The sequence below is a fragment of the Triticum dicoccoides genome, chromosome 5A (genome assembly GCF_002162155.2).
Source record: "Triticum dicoccoides isolate Atlit2015 ecotype Zavitan chromosome 5A, WEW_v2.0, whole genome shotgun sequence".
Classification (NCBI taxonomy): Eukaryota; Viridiplantae; Streptophyta; class Magnoliopsida; order Poales; family Poaceae; genus Triticum; species Triticum dicoccoides.
In genome coordinates, this window is record NC_041388.1 from 628,696,438 (window position 1) to 628,711,879 (window position 15,442).

The following is a 15,442-nucleotide window of genomic DNA, read 5'->3' on the forward strand; positions in this document are numbered from 1 at the left end:
AAACCCTAGCCGTCGCGCCCGCACACCCCCTGCCGCCGCGCCGCCGCCGCTGTCGCTGGCGCTCGCCCCGGCCCCCATCCTCCACCTGACGCCGCCCATCGTCTCCTCCCCACCCCATCACGCATCCCTTCTCCTCCTCACCATCGGGCCTGAGCAGGAGAACGAGCACCCTCCCTCGCAACCGCCTCAACGGGAGAAGAGCTCGATCCCGGGTGTTTAGGCGTGTTGGTGAGCGCGGCGGCTGCCATGGCTGAGCTCGAGCCCGGGCGCGGCGGCTGCCATGGCTGAGCTCGAGCCCGGGCGCGGCGGAGCTTTGTTGAGCACGGTGGCGACCAGGCCATGGCCGAGCTCGAGCTCGAGCGTCTCGTTCTCCCATGGCTCCTGCGCGTGCCGCCCCTGGGTGAGGTGTTTGTTCAGTTGTCGACGTTGATTTGCTCGGTTACTTTCGGTTTGGTCGGGGTCTCAAGTGGGTTCCTGCAGGTTCTGAAAAGCAACTGTTTGTTCCCTTCGTCGAGTCTTCGACCGTCCTGCGAACTGTTGCGTCGAGATGTTGCAAGGCTTATGGTCAGTGAGCTCTTCTTTTTTCCTTCCTATCTAGCAGTCAAATATATGTGGATTGGTTGTTATGTGCGGCTTCAGTAGTTACTTAGATGTGTTGGCTGCTCGTATATGGCTAATGTTTTTTTGGATGCATTAGCTGCTCGAGGCTGGATATGGTCAGATTCCTTTGATGGATTAGGGGATCTACTTGGATCCTTGGTATTTTTTTTCCATGTGGGAGGCTCGGCCATGTGTGTAGATTCCTGCCCTTTTTTTTTCTTTCTGAATTTGTCTGCTGCTTATGGGTTTGGCGTGGACTGTTGTTGTTGGCTCGGTTTAAAATATTTTTCCAGTCTCACTATTGGTTTGGGTTAGTCCCTGTTTTAGGGCTCCTTTGATTCAAAGGAATTCTATAGGATTTCTGGAGGATTGAAATCCTTAAGAATTTTTTCTATGTTGATCTTTTGATTTATAGGATTGGATCCCATAGGAATTTTTCCTATGGAATCTTTTGTACTACATTTCATAGGAAATCTAACATCCACTCCAACCTCTTTTTACAATTCCTTTGCTTTTCCTGTGCCATCAAACACTCCATGCTAATCCTGTAGGATTCATGTGTGCATGCCACTCCAACCCTATACTTTTCCTATTCCTACGTTTTGAAAATCCTGCGAATCAAAGAGGGCCTTAGGTTTTATCTTAAGGATTAGTCATAGGATTATGGTAGGCTCAAATGTATGGCCATTTGGATTAGTAACTGATTATGTTAGGGTCAGATGTATGGCGATTTGGATTAGTAGGTGATTATGTTAGGCTCAGATGTGACACACGTTTAGGGCCATTTGTATTAGTACCCGATTTGTTCTTTGGCTTAAGAAGTAGTTGTATGAATCACATGGCTGGTATATTGTAGGGGTTGTGCCTGTCGTGGTTGCTGTTCGGTGGATTTAGGAAGCCATTCTTAGGTGCTTGATTGGAGCTTGTTAAGTAAAGGGGGTGAGATGGGTTGTGTTGATTGATTGATTCAAGATCTGCCTGGTCGTTTGTTTTTGGGATCAGACATCTCACACATTGGTTGAGGGATGGTGGACCATCAGGGGTTGAATTTGTTTCTGTTCGATTGGGGCTTGCAAAAGAGAGGTGTAGGGCATGCTGTTGTTGGGTTCTGTCTCCTTGTCTTATTTAGATGTTGTCATCGTCCATTTGTTTTGGTTAGTCTCTGCTTAGTTGTTTGCCTTGTGGATTAGAGAAGTTGCATGGTTGGTTAAGAAGATGGGCGATCTATTCATGTTGTGCTTGCGGTTGTTTGGATCAGGGTGTTGTTCTTAGGTGCTAGATTTTCTTAGTCCTTGCTTAGCCATGTAATCACAATAATGGATAGGTCACATGGTTGATTAGAAAAGAGCATGAAAGGTATGTGCTTATTGTGGTTGTAGTCCTGTCAGCTAAAATGTTGTTCTTGGGTGCTAAAATTAATTTGGCTATCCTGACAACTCCAAGCTTCCACTTTCTAATTATATATGAGACATTGGTGCTTTCCTGTTAGTTGTTTTGGTTGATTCTTTTGTTTTCTGATACTCTGCTTGCTGCGATTTCAATGCTACCTATGTTGATATACTGGTGCTTGTTTGGTTGCCTCGCTTGTGGTTCTAAGATTTCTTATTTGCTTTGATTATGATGTTTGTTTGTTGATTCTGCTACATCTTTCTTTTTCAGGACTCTGTTGTTGGTTGGTCTGTGTTGTTGTTTTTTATCGTCTTCAGGCAAGCCATGTTCTTTCCTCCGAGAGAGAAAAGCCAAGCAAGATTGGGCCCCAAGTTATGATCTTCATCGCGTTATGGTCACGCTCGGAGCTCTGCCGCCTCCAGATCCACCCCGTCGAGATTCCAGGTTCACCCTCCCCGCCAGCAAGCCTGCCAGATCTTGATTGGCTTTTCTCTCTCGGTCTGTTCGGTTCTGAGCTTTGCATCCTGCTGCGTTCTTCGTCACCTAGGGCATCCTCTCGAGCTTCCTCGAGGTGCAGTTTTGTTCTCCATGGTGTATGTGTATGTTCTTCTTAATGTGTGCATACCTGATCCTCTATTTCCTTTTGTTTTGTTAGTTGGATTTGCAGACCAAGGACACACATTTTGGAGAGCTCCTTGGTCATCAGCTGGTCCATCACATGGTATGTAACTTCACTGAGATGATGCATGCTCCTTATAAGCTAGGATTACAATTCTTCTGATTAACTGTACTATCGAGCTGTGAGACGCCGCTTTTTTGTTAGAATAACTGAAAATATGCTCCTCAAATAATGTAATGTAAGGATGATTGTGGCATGTGGATGTTGTTGTCCCAACTCCTAAGTTGAATTTCAAGACACCCGTGGTAGCAATTTTCCACAAAAGTGTTTATCTCGGTGCATCCGAATTGTTTCTTTGGTGCTGACCCTATACAAAAATATTGGATTCTGTAAATACTGCATCGCATAGTTTTTCTGTCGATAAACATTTTTTGATGTATAAGCACTACCAAATCAGATTACCAGACTAAGAAATCTACCACTCGCTCCAGTTTATTCTGGATCAGGGTTTTAATTGTTTCCTGTTGCTTGTTATTTAATTGTTTTCGTGTCTGGGCCACTAAACATATGGGGTATACCACGACGCTTTATGGGTTGCATAAAGCTTCATAGGGGCATGTTCTCAATTCCATTACCTTTCTAGATTGTTGTTTTTTGGTTGATGCAATACTCAGTTTGGTGGTTTCCTTTTGTTTTTGCTGCAGAGAGTGGATGTTTCAGAATGGTGCGGGCAGGTTGAGCAGCAATAGATGTTTTTTAAGTTCTAGGTGAGCACTCAGGTTCTGTGAATTTTCCCTTTACAGTACTGCGGTACTTTCATGCTTCAAGGAAATAGAAATAATATGGTTTCTCTCTCCCAGATTGTTACTACCGAGAATGGAATTGGAGAAGAGATACTTTTGGTGTTGTCCTTTTACCTCACGTATCTGACAGACGACACAAAACTATCAGTTTAGTTGGGAAAACAAAAAAGTTCAGATCAGTTGTGAGGATATATGATGATTGGCATACTTAGGCCAGAGTCTTGTAATAACATCTGCGACGTAGCGTCCCCTGTTAAAAAAGTCTAAAAGGTAAGTTATGCCTTCTCTCTCGCTAATCGATTTTCTCTTGGCTTTTCTTTCTTTGCAGATGATCATCTTTTGTGTATTTTCACTATTTATTCTTGTATCTATATATGTTAAGCAAATTGTTTCCTCTATGACCATGATTCTATATGATTACTAAGGTCTCTAACCTTCTCTTCTTTTCTAATTAGAACAGGATACTAATCTGATGTATCTCCTATTTGCGATGACTATTGAAGTCACGGGTTCAAGTCCTGGAAACAGCCTCTTACAGAAATGTAGGGAAAGGCTGCGTACAATAGACCCAAAGTGGTCGGACCCTTCCCCAGACCCTGCGCAAGCGGGAGCTACATGCACTGGGGCTGCCCTATTAAATTATGGAGTTTCTGTGTTGTCTACTGAAGCAGTCAAGCATGCAATCTGAGCAGAATATCATTAAAAGGTCATTGACCCAACAAATTGAACTTAATCTGAACCTCCCCTGTTCCTGCTATATATCCTTATTTTTCTGAACTTAACAACAGAACAACATGATATATTAGATCACCAGAGCTTAAGTGTAAAATTATTCCTTACTGGTTGAGGATTTGGAGATGCAGTATGTGGTTGGCGAAGGATTTTTGTCTCCTAAGCTCCACACATTCTCTTCCATCTAAAACAATCGACGCAGTCAAGTGGTGTAGTGGTTGATGGTCGAGAGCTAAAATCAAGGCACCATCTTGTTTTAGGATTTGTGTATATCTTTAGATCCACCGTTACGATCACAATTATTTGCCTGAGCTCTGGTGATTACTCCCAAGGATTACTCTACCAAATAACATTACCGAGGTATCACTGTGTGCCTGGCTGGCTATTCATGTGTAGTACAGCAGTTTGTGGCCTTCTCTGTTTTGTCGAATGCCAGTACTGTTCTGTCAAATGCCAGTACTTGCTTTGTGACCCTTGATGTAATGTCTGTCAACTTCCAAAGTGTCACGTAACTATGTATCTGTATCTTGGATATCGACATGTCGTAAACCTGTAGCCCTTTGAAACAGGACCTGTTGTCTATTGGTATTACTGGTATAAAAGAGAAATTTTGTTTGTGCTGATGCAAGAGGGCAGCAACCTTGACGCGGCGATCACGTCGCTCCTTAGCGTGGAGAAGTAGTGCCACCTGGCCGGCAGCAGGAAGTCCGCCGATCGTCGAGATCTGCTTCAAGACGGCGCCTGGAAGAAGCTCAATGACCAGATCATCGTCCTCTCCAAGTGGAGGGGCCAGTTCAAGCAGGTACAACTAGCTCACCATAGCTAGCTCCTCCTCCAACTTCCTTCTTCAATCGTGTCAAACTTGAGCCTGTAGCTACTATTCAGATATCGCGTCAGATTTATTCTTTATGTCATAAGAATTGGCTATTCAGAGAAGCTACATTGTTTTCTGAAAGGAAGAAACTGGAATTTATGTAGTAGAAATATGTTAGCTGGCTATGTGTGAAGGAAGTAGGTCTTAAATATGTTTTGTTTAGCTTGATGCGTTTATGCAATGGATGTTTGTCGCATCTGTAAGGGGTCGAAGACATGCCCTTCGCATACCCGACGCTGATGGCTTGCTGTTCCTTATTCTGTGATTTGCCTTTTTTCGATATGGTGCACTACTAGATTATGAAACTGTAAACCAGTCCGGGATTGTGATTGGTGTGTCTGTTGGTTGGAAGCAGATAATGAGAAACGTAGTAGGATTCAAATGATGCTCCGATTGGTCGCCAATTGGAGCTGATTTATTCCTCACATGCATAGACATAAAGAGAGAGGTGAGGATCCACGTGTGCTAATGTTCTATCATTTTTCATTAACAGAAGTTCAGCAAAATAGCTAGGGTCGAAAACATGAAGCAGTTGGACTAGAACATTGTGTACCACTTCTTTCATAATATGGCCTTTAATTCCCTTTAGTTTGCATATATTATTTCTTCGCCTGAGTGATGGTTTTAGATACTTCCGTCGAAAAAATATACAGTTTTAGATACTTGATCCATGTTCAGGTAAGCTAAAATGTTGAATGTTTCTCTCTAAATCATAGAGAGAGAAATTCACGAGTTTTGAGCTATAAACATGAATTCTTTCCATGTAGAATTTACCAACAATTCTTGCATACATCCTAGACAAATAAAGAGCAAGATAAAGCTAGCCATCAGAGTTTTTGTACATGACATATGCAGGTGGGAGAGCTTGCTGTTTGTCTTGTTGCTTAGTGTGTCCATGAGCGTGCTCCCACCGTGTGCGCGCCCAGCCGTCCATGAGGTCAAGCGACCACTTGTATTTGTGGATGAGGAACACCCCGGTGTTGAGGCCAACCCGGGACCTCAGTGACACGCGTCAGCGTCGAGACACCAGACCCACTCGACCTCCGGGTGGGCAAGCATGGTGGTGTGAACGCGGCAAGGATCTTGGCCCAATATGCCACCATGGTGGGATGCATCAGCCGTGTTGTATAAGAGCTCGATCCTGTGGAGGCGGCTATAGCCCATAGTCGAGAGTTTTGTTGAGGAAGTGTAGGAGCACGTTGCTGCTTGCCGCTTTGTTGGTTCATAGGTGGGACTGCGATCCTGCTCGACACCATGAGCATGCAGTCCCCAAGATCACACCAAGTACCGAGCCTAAGGAGAAAACACCCGGGCAGATGTCTGTGAAGCGTTGTACACCGTCCTGCTCATGCCGCTGGAGGGACAGAGAGGAGGACTTGGCCACGAGGTGCTGGAGCAATGGGAAGGACCCGGCGGTGGTGTGGTCCACGTTGGCCTCCGGCCGCAACGGCGGCGTGGACAAAGCGAGTGTAGCCGCGAGATCGGAGAGGTCGGCGCGCTAGCAGGTGCGGAGACGTCGACACGAGGTGGTCGGGGAGGACCAAACGACGAGCGAAAGGCCCGGGGCGTGCATGCAGAAACTTCATTTCTCTGCCTTTTTGTAGAATGCTGCCAATAATGTTTTTATTTTGAATTTTTATCATGCGAGACAAGTTCTTCCTTTTGTTCATATATATACAAATCTGATATATTGTTGGCACATATTCTTCCTTTTGTTCGATATAGTGCTATATTTGCACTGAACATATACGAAACTAGCTAGCCCGTTCTACCTTGCTGGTTGTGAGCATCAGATGTGTTAGACAAAGAATCATTTATTAAATGAATAATAGTGCCTAATGAGTTTCACTAATGAAACACCATTGAGAAAGTAACATTTATTTGTAGCGAGTCATGCTTCCTATCTGTTCTGGTTGTTTTCTGTGTTATGTTTCTGAATATGTATCCAGGACAACTGGTCTAAAGTTGGGTATCTACATGAGGAAGTGGATTAAGAGCACTCGGCGACGCAGCCCTCTGGAATCACCGCCGCTCACACTACCGGACTCGCGGGCTATGCCTACGGCCACGGGCCGTCGGCATAGGCCCCCAGGCCGTCGACATAGATCTATGCCTACGGCTGCCGTCGGCATATCCCCGTCGGCGTAGATGTCGTCAGCGTAGTCTTGTCAGACCGTCGACATAGTATAGCCGTCGGCATAGGGGCCTATGCCGGCGGCCTGACGTCAGCCGTCGGCATAGTATAGCCGTCGGCAGTGTTTTTCGTCTGACGGCAACGGACGGCGCCGTCAAAAGCGCTGACGAATCACGCAATGCTACGTCGTAGGGCTATGCCTACAGCAAAGCCATAGGCATAGATGAATCTATGCCGACGGCTTTGCCGTCGGCATATCTCTGCCACGTGGCATCTCCTGGTTTCTCCTGGCAGCAGGGCTGTGCCTACGGCAAAGCCGTCGGCATAGATTTTCATATATGCCTACGGCTTTGCTGTAGGCATAGATGTGCCACGTGGCAAGCCCTGGTAACTCCTGGGCGTATATATGCCGACGGCTTTGCCGTAGGCATAGTTTTTTTTTATTTTCCCTGTTTTCTCTTTTCCAATTCATTTGACAACATTTCAAAATAGAACAATATGAAATTATGCAGAAATATGACAATTCATCATGTAAACATACTCAAGTTCATCTAAACATACTCAAGTTCACCATCATCATCTAAACATACTCAAGTTCATCACATCATCTAAAGATCATCACCGACGGAAGTTCATGAACATAAAAGTAGTGCAAGACATGAAACATGATAAAAGTAGGAATATGAAAGGCATGGCACGATGGCCACATGCACGGAATCATCAAGCAAGAGCACCTCCGCCAAAACCACCACCTCCGCCAAAAGCACCACCTCCGCCAAAACCACCACCACCACCTCCGCCAAAACCGCCATCGCGACCACCACCACTCTGCCAGATCGGAGTGACTGGGGTCGACGGAGCAGGAGTCGAGCCATCGGTCCCCTACATGTTTCAGAAAAGATTCTAACGGTAAATATGATATGATAGTGTTTCATGAACGAGAACTAGTTTGCTAGTAGTTAGGCAAATGTACTAACCGGACCATCACTGCCTAGTGCCACCCATTCATCGAACGTGGGCACGTGTGGGGGTTCTCCCGCAGGTGGTGGTGGGGGTCCCATTTGTGGTGGATCCGTGCGGTTAGTCCAAGACGCCAACATAGCCTGAATGTTAGTTAAACAAGCAAACTAGAAGATCAGAAGGAATGAAAGTGCAAAAATTTAGCTTGGTTTTAAGAGGGCAAAACTAACCGCCATCATCTGACGGTTGTAATCATCGTTTGGCTTCACTCGTTTCAAGTACTCCCGCACCTCGAGATTCCTATGCTCGACAAACTCCTTATATGCCTACATAATTTAGGTTGTTTCTAAGTGAGCAATGCTGAAAATAAACTGAGAATGCAAGATAGAAAAAGATAAAGAGGAAGTACTTACAGCATGCTGGCGGGCTAAGGGAGTCTGTGAACGCCCCGTACTCTCTAACTGGCTCGGGTTGGTAGCCCGAAGCTGTGTGTACGGGATCGAAGGAGTGATCAAGCCATCGAAACACGGATACCGGCCATTCTTCTTCCCCTGGATGGCCACCACCGCCGTGTCGTCGATCTGAGACTGGGCGACCTCGGCAACAGGAACATCCAGATGCAACTCCTGATAGTGATGAATGTAAGACCCCAGGTGCTCCTCGGTCTTGCCGTAGTACTGGCTCTCGCCCTCCTTGCGATGACTCCGCTCGCGGGCCAGCTTCCACGACTCCATGTCTGAGAGCGGCCTCTTCAACTTGTCCTCCTACAACGTCAAATAGAAGTCAGCCATACATAAGAACATGACGTAAAGAAGAACAAAAATGCATCATGCACATAGATATACCTTCATGGCCTTGAAGCCCCAGTGGTTCCTGTTTCCTTGGCCGTGTGTCCCGTCATCTCCACGGTTAGCCCGGGCCTTGATGCTCTTGGCAGCAAACTCTGCATCGGCGCCGAGCCACCTATCCACCAAACTCGCCCATCCGTCATGCCTTCCATAGCACCAACGAGGAACAACCTATGCAAATTTTGGAAGCATGACATGTGAGCACGAAACATATAGTTGACTGCTTGAAACAATGAAAAGTTAGTAATAGTTACCATCATGAACTGCTCCTTGCTCAAGGTAAGTCGTAGCTTCTGCGCTTGAGTTTTGGTCATCTTTTGGTGCAGGTAGTAGTGGTAGTACTGCGAGACGGCAACCCAGCGCACCTCGTACTGCAACTGACGAGCTTTCTTCTTCGCAGCCGCAAGCAAGACCACGTCGGCTCTGGCCTTGTGCTCGTCAAGAACTCTATAGAGTTGCTGCAATCATGCATAAACCAGAAGCAAACAAGGCATCAGTTGAGTGATTCAATGATAAACTATGTATGAAACTGAAGACAAGTGATTCAGAAGAGAACTTACCCAAAATTTGGTGATCACGGCCTTAGCGGTCGTCCCGTACTCCGCGTTGCTGCAAGCCTCGTAGTGGGCCCAGCTCGTGGCCAAAACCCGCTGCTGCGGGTCCCTGTCTGGCCGCGGGCAGAATAGGCCAGGCCAAAACTCCTTCAACAGAACAGTGATAATGCCGTTCGGTTTACGGCCCTTTCCGCGAAGGATCCAGTTTCTGCAAAAGAATCAAATGATTGCCATGTGTACAATAAGAAAATGTTGTCATGTGTTGAAAATATGATTGAGAGGCACTTACTCTGTCCCCACAGGTTCAATGAGCCACTTGTGCTCCTCGATAGAAGGTGGTGTAGGTAGTCCGGCATTACCACGCAGCCACCCCTGCGAAGAACCCGGTGGCAAGTCACCCCACAACGCGGGATCAACCTCCCCTCCACCCTCCTCGCCCTCCTCCTCACCCTCCTTCTCGGCCTCCTCCTCCTCACCCTCCTCCTCGGCCTCCTCCTCCTCGCCATCAGGAACATACTCCTCCTCCTCCTCAGACTCAGAAGGTGCCTCTGTATAGGAGGGCATCGAAGAAGACCCTCCTATTTCAGACACGGCCCGGAGTTTTTTGCCCCGGTTGCCTCTCCCCCACCTCCTCCTCCTCTAGGGGCTCTCCCCCCACCGCCTCCTCCTCTAGGGTCTCCTCCCCTGACCCCTCCACCTCCCTGTGAGGTGTCATCCTCGTGTAGTCGGGAGGGAACCTTGTGGGCTCGTGCACTCTGAGTAAGTCCTTTAAATTTACTGAGGAAACTAGCGCCATTGGACTTGCCCATGATTAGCAAACCTGCATTGAGAAGAGAATAAACAATTAGTAAGGGTATCAATTAAACAAGCATACAGGAAAAACATTAATACCAGAAGAGCACATTAAGCATACTATTGTAATGATCATTAAAAGAACTTACATTTTCTAGAACCCATATGAATCATCACTATTGTAATCTATTTGTGGACCGGCCTCATCATCACTATCACGCATATCTTCTTTGTTGTCTGACGGAGGTGGAGGCTCTTCCTCATCGTCAGCGTCTTCATTTAACTTTTCAAGCATAATTATGTCTCTTTGATTCACAACTGCCTCACCATCAATCCATGCGTCGTCGTCGTTTGGGTCCAGGTCAACATAACCCAAGTCATCATCCTTGTTGTTTCGGACCACGTCATCATGTTCCTCTTGATAGAACACTCCCTCGTATGTCATGGGGTTTATGTTGTAGTAATCATCATCGTTCGGGTCCGGTAGCTTACCATGCGGCAACACCTTGAACACAACTTCCCAACCCTTTAGGTACTCTTTCTGGCATGGGTAAGGCAGATAATATACTTGTGTGGCCTGGGTAGCGGCGATAAAGAGATCAGCTCCGGCATAGATGGTTGATGGTTTAACTTCAACTAAACCAACAGAAGGCGTATGTCTCAGACCCTTTTTGGGGTCGAACCATCGGCATTTGAACACAGTGAGACTTAGGTGTTCGCGGCCACGTTTGAATGTAAGCTCGTATATTTTTCCTACCCTTCCGTAGTAATCTACTTTATTATCTCCTTCAGTGAAGACTCCGGTATTTATGGTTTTGGGATCAGGCCGACTGTTCTGGTGCTCCTCTGTATGGAAGCGATACCCATTCACATCATACTTTTCGCATGTCATGACGACAGGATCAAAACCCATGGAAACCCATCTCAATTCTTCATCCATTGATTCGGTCAGATCATTTCCCTACAAGTTTAATTGAAATTATAGGGTGCATGAGTTTAATTGAAATTATAGGGTGCATGAGTTTAATTGAAAGTGTGAAAAATTACTTTCTCGATGAACCACGCAACGAAATTTTTCCTTCCATCAGCACCCTTTCGGAGAAGAGCAAGTGCCTCCGCTTCAGAAGGAGGCAGCATTCCCATCCATTCTTCTTCAACGAATCGACTACAATAAGAAAAGCGGTATAAGAACTAGGCAAAGTGAACATAACGAATCGACTAAAAGAATGGTGCAAAGGTATTACCTCATCCACTCATCCTCAACTTCCTTGATGTTGTGCAAGATATAGAACATGACATCCTCCCACTCATCTCGTGGCATGAGATAAGATTTCGAGCATCCAGCCCTACTACCTTGCCTGATGAATAGAGGCAACTTGGGTTTATACTTGGGTTCTTCTGTATTGTATCGAGACACCTTATTGTGCAACGTGGGAACATGGTCCGGATAGTAGGCTGTCCTGAGGTCTGCCACCTCCTCTAGGATAACTGCCTCAGCTATGGAAGCTTCAATCTTAGCTTTGTTTCCACATTTCTGTCTCAGATGCTTATTCTGTCTCTCAGGGCCGTATTGCCAACGATTTTGCACAGGGCCCCCCAACAATACCTCATTCGGGAGGTGCAAAAGGAGATGTGTCATCGGAGTAAAGAAGCCTGGCGGGAAGATCTTCTCTAGCTTGCATATCAACTCCGGCGCCTTCTTATGCATTTCTTTTATCTTCTCAGGACATACTTCTTTAGCACAAAGCATGCGAAAGAAATGGCTTAACTCCGCAAGCACACGCCAGACACGCTCGGGAACATAGCCCCGAACCATCACCGGCATAATCCGCTCAATCCATACATGATAGTCATGACTCTTGAGCCCAGTCACTCTGCCCATTGAAAGATTGACCCCCTTACTTATATTCGACGCATAACCATCAGTGAACTTCACGACGTGTTTCAGCCACTTGAATGTCTCCATCTTATGATCCTTTTTAAGTACGAAGTCAGCATCTGGCTTGAACCAAGATTTTCGACTGCCTGTGGGAGGCTGCATGTGTAGACGTGGTCTATCACAAATATTCTGTTGATCAACTCTAGCATTAACATTATCCTTTGTCTTATCAGGAATGTTGAGGATCGTGTGAAAAAGGGACTCTGCGACATTCTTTTCGGTGTGCATCACGTCTATGTTGTATGGAAGTTTGAGGTCCTTAAAATAGGGAAGCTGCGTGAAGGGGGTAATGTGAGTCCAGTTGTGCGTCTCACCATATTCTTCAAAAAAATTCCCTTTACTTTTCCCTTTGCCCTCGCCCTCGTCTTCGCCTGTGGCTTTGCCTTTGCCTTTGCCTTTGCCTTTGTCTTTCCCCTCACCGGCAGGCTTAAGAGCTTTCAGCTGAGCAAGCACATCCGCACCAGAAAACGTTGGAATCTCGTTTACTTCATGGACAACTTTGCCTTTTGTGAAGTTCTTCTTGTCTTCCCTATCAGGATGGTCTGGAGGGAGGAACTGTCGATGCAGGTCAAATGCAACATACTTGCCACCCTTCTTCAGCCAAATGAAAATCAAGACCTGCATGCACACTGGGCAAGGCATCTTTCCACTTGTACACCATCCGCAGAACAAGGCATAACCGGGAAAGTCATGCATGCAAAAATTGTAGCCAAACTTTCATCAAGAAATTTTTCTGCAGATGTCGGTCGTATGTCAACCTCGGGAAGTACCAAGAATGGTGCAAATCATCCACCAACGGCTGCATAAACACACTCAAATTCTTCCCCGAATATTCAGGCCCCGGAATTATAAGCGACAGGAACATGGTCTTGCGTTGCATTATGGCGCCGGGAGGGAGATTCAGCGGAATAACAAATACGGGCCAACAGCTGTATGGATTAGACGACATACCATATGGATTGAACCCATCACCTGTTATAGCAATTCTGACATTCCCAGCCTCGGCTGCTTCCTCCGGGTACTCTATATCGAATGACTTCCATGCTTCACCTCCTGATGGATGTACAATTTTTTTTGGATTGTACCTTTTCCCTTCCTTGTGCCACTTCATCATTTTGGCAGACTCCTCGGTGATGAAAAGGCGCTGCAGTCTTTTTATAAAATCAAGATACCGAAGAACCTTCACGGGGATTTTTAGCTGCTACTTCTGACCATGCTTATCGACCACCTCAATATACCGAGAGGAACCGCACTTCCTACAGTACTTGTCATCCGCATACTCATGCCTAAACAAAAGGCAATTCTTTGGACAAACATGTATTTTCTCATAGTCCATCGAGAGCGCCTTCATGATTTTCTTCGTACCGTACATGGTTTTCGGCAGTTCATGGCCCTCAGGCAGGCTGTTAGCCCATACTCCCAGAAATGCTTCAAAGCAACCTCGGCTACAGCCGTACTCAGCCTTGACTGCCATCAGTTGCGAGATGGCATCCAGCACAGACAGCTTGGCACCCTCATAGAGAGGTTTCTTTGACGAGGCCAAGATTTCCAGGAAGGCCTTTGCGGTTTCCTCCGGCTCCTCCGGTTCATTCGCTGAATGTGACGGAGGTGTCGGCTGTGCAGCAAAGACATCATCTAGCATGTCTCTAACCCCATCGTCCTCATAACCAGCGACGCGTTGTCGTATCACATCCTCTCTACCACGGTCCCGCTGGGCAAAGTTTATCGGCATATTAAAGTTGGGCATAAATCCATGCGTGCGAAGGTGCTTAGTCATCTCACTCTTATCTCTGCGGATACGTCTCTTACATCTGGCACACGGGCATTCTGGCACCATCCTCATTGGACTACGGAATATCTCTTTCAAAAACACATCAGTTTTCTCGACCCACTCTATTGTTACTTGATTCCGGCGGAAAAACCCACTATACATCCACTGATTATCTGCCATCTCTGCTTTATTGGAAGCCACACAACAAAATTAAGGATTCATTTAAATTACTCACATATTTTATTTTTTACAAGGTTGACGAGAATCGACATTTAATCCACCTACATCTCTAATAGGTAAAGATGGGTCCTAATCCCACCCGAGAATGTGTAGATTGAGTACGTTGTCCATGCTCTACCCCATTCCGAGACAAAATTTCGGCAGCACCTTCCCGCTGTTCTCCAAATACACGTCTCGGCAAAATGCCGAGAGAATGTGCATCCGGAGAACAACAGGGAGGCGCCGCCGAAATCCCGTCTCGGAACGGGGTAGAGCATGAACAACATACCCAATCTACACATCCTCGAGCTGTCCGTGGAAAGCGCTGGACAATCCGAAAGAGCTGCGGTGATAAATATGCAATTGAATGCATATTTATCGATGCAACCCTTTCGGACGGGAGACCTAGGTTACGCGACTTGATGTGAAAATTTAATCTAGTGACATGGAAAAAAAGTGGACGAGGTCATGGAATTGTTGCTCACCCTCCGATGTAGAGGATGTAGTCGATCAAAGGAGGGACGATCGTGGACCAACACCTCCAACGTCGACGGTCACTCCACGAAGATGGAACACCACAAATCCTGTTAATTCGACCAAGTGCAAAAAAAGGTTAAGCATTGACACTTTAAACTATGAAAAAAAAATCATATTTCGTCAAGTGTCAAATATTGTCCTTCAATTTTTTTAGCAAGATCATCATGATTAAATAACCACTCATCATATGCCAATTTTGGAGCACATCTCACACAACTATTTTAGAAACTAAATGTCACATAGCAAGGATTTAGACACAAACATCATATATCTCACACAAACATCAACTCAAAAATTTGTTTTGCATGCATATGTGAATACACTTAGGGGCTGAATACACCATCCACATAGTAGTTATTTGCAGCAAATAAACATGAAACTATGAATGTCACAGTAGGAAAAATGAAAAAAAAAGAGCATAGCTCACCGGGCAGAGGGGCGTCACGGCGATGGAGGGGACGGGAGGGACGGTCGTGGGCCGGAGCTAGCACCAGGGCCGGCCGGGCAGGGTCGCGGGCTAGCCGGAGCCGTGGCCAGGCGTGCTCGGGGAGGGGCCGAGGCGGGGCAGGGCCCGATTCGTTGCGGGGCAGAGAGCTGGGGTGGAGACGAGATGGCGACGACGTGGGTGGAGCGGCGGCGGGCGGGCGGCAGAGAGCTGGCGTGGCGGCGGC

General features: G+C 46.5%; 1 protein-coding gene across 5 annotated transcripts; it reads left to right on the top strand.

Moving 5' to 3' along the window:
* The first annotated feature begins 6 nt into the window (after nt 1–6).
* LOC119303559 lies at nt 7–6,785 on the top strand. 5 transcript variants are annotated; one of them, XR_005147946.1, is made up of 7 exons: nt 7–400; nt 481–564; nt 2,260–2,560; nt 2,645–2,710; nt 3,313–3,375; nt 3,469–4,945; nt 5,873–6,785. XR_005147946.1 is itself a non-coding variant. In XM_037580689.1 (6 exons), coding segments are annotated over exons 1-5 (513 nt in total). In that variant the 5' UTR covers nt 7–339; the 3' UTR covers nt 3,314–3,375; nt 3,469–5,271. The 5 variants fall into 5 exon arrangements, 1 of the variants encoding a protein (XP_037436586.1); XR_005147945.1 differs by lacking the exon at nt 5,873–6,785 and having other exon boundaries at nt 3,469–3,681; nt 3,872–5,271; XR_005147948.1 differs by lacking the exon at nt 5,873–6,785 and having other exon boundaries at nt 3,469–3,681; nt 4,713–5,271.
* Nucleotides 6,786–15,442: the final 8,657 nt, after the last annotated feature.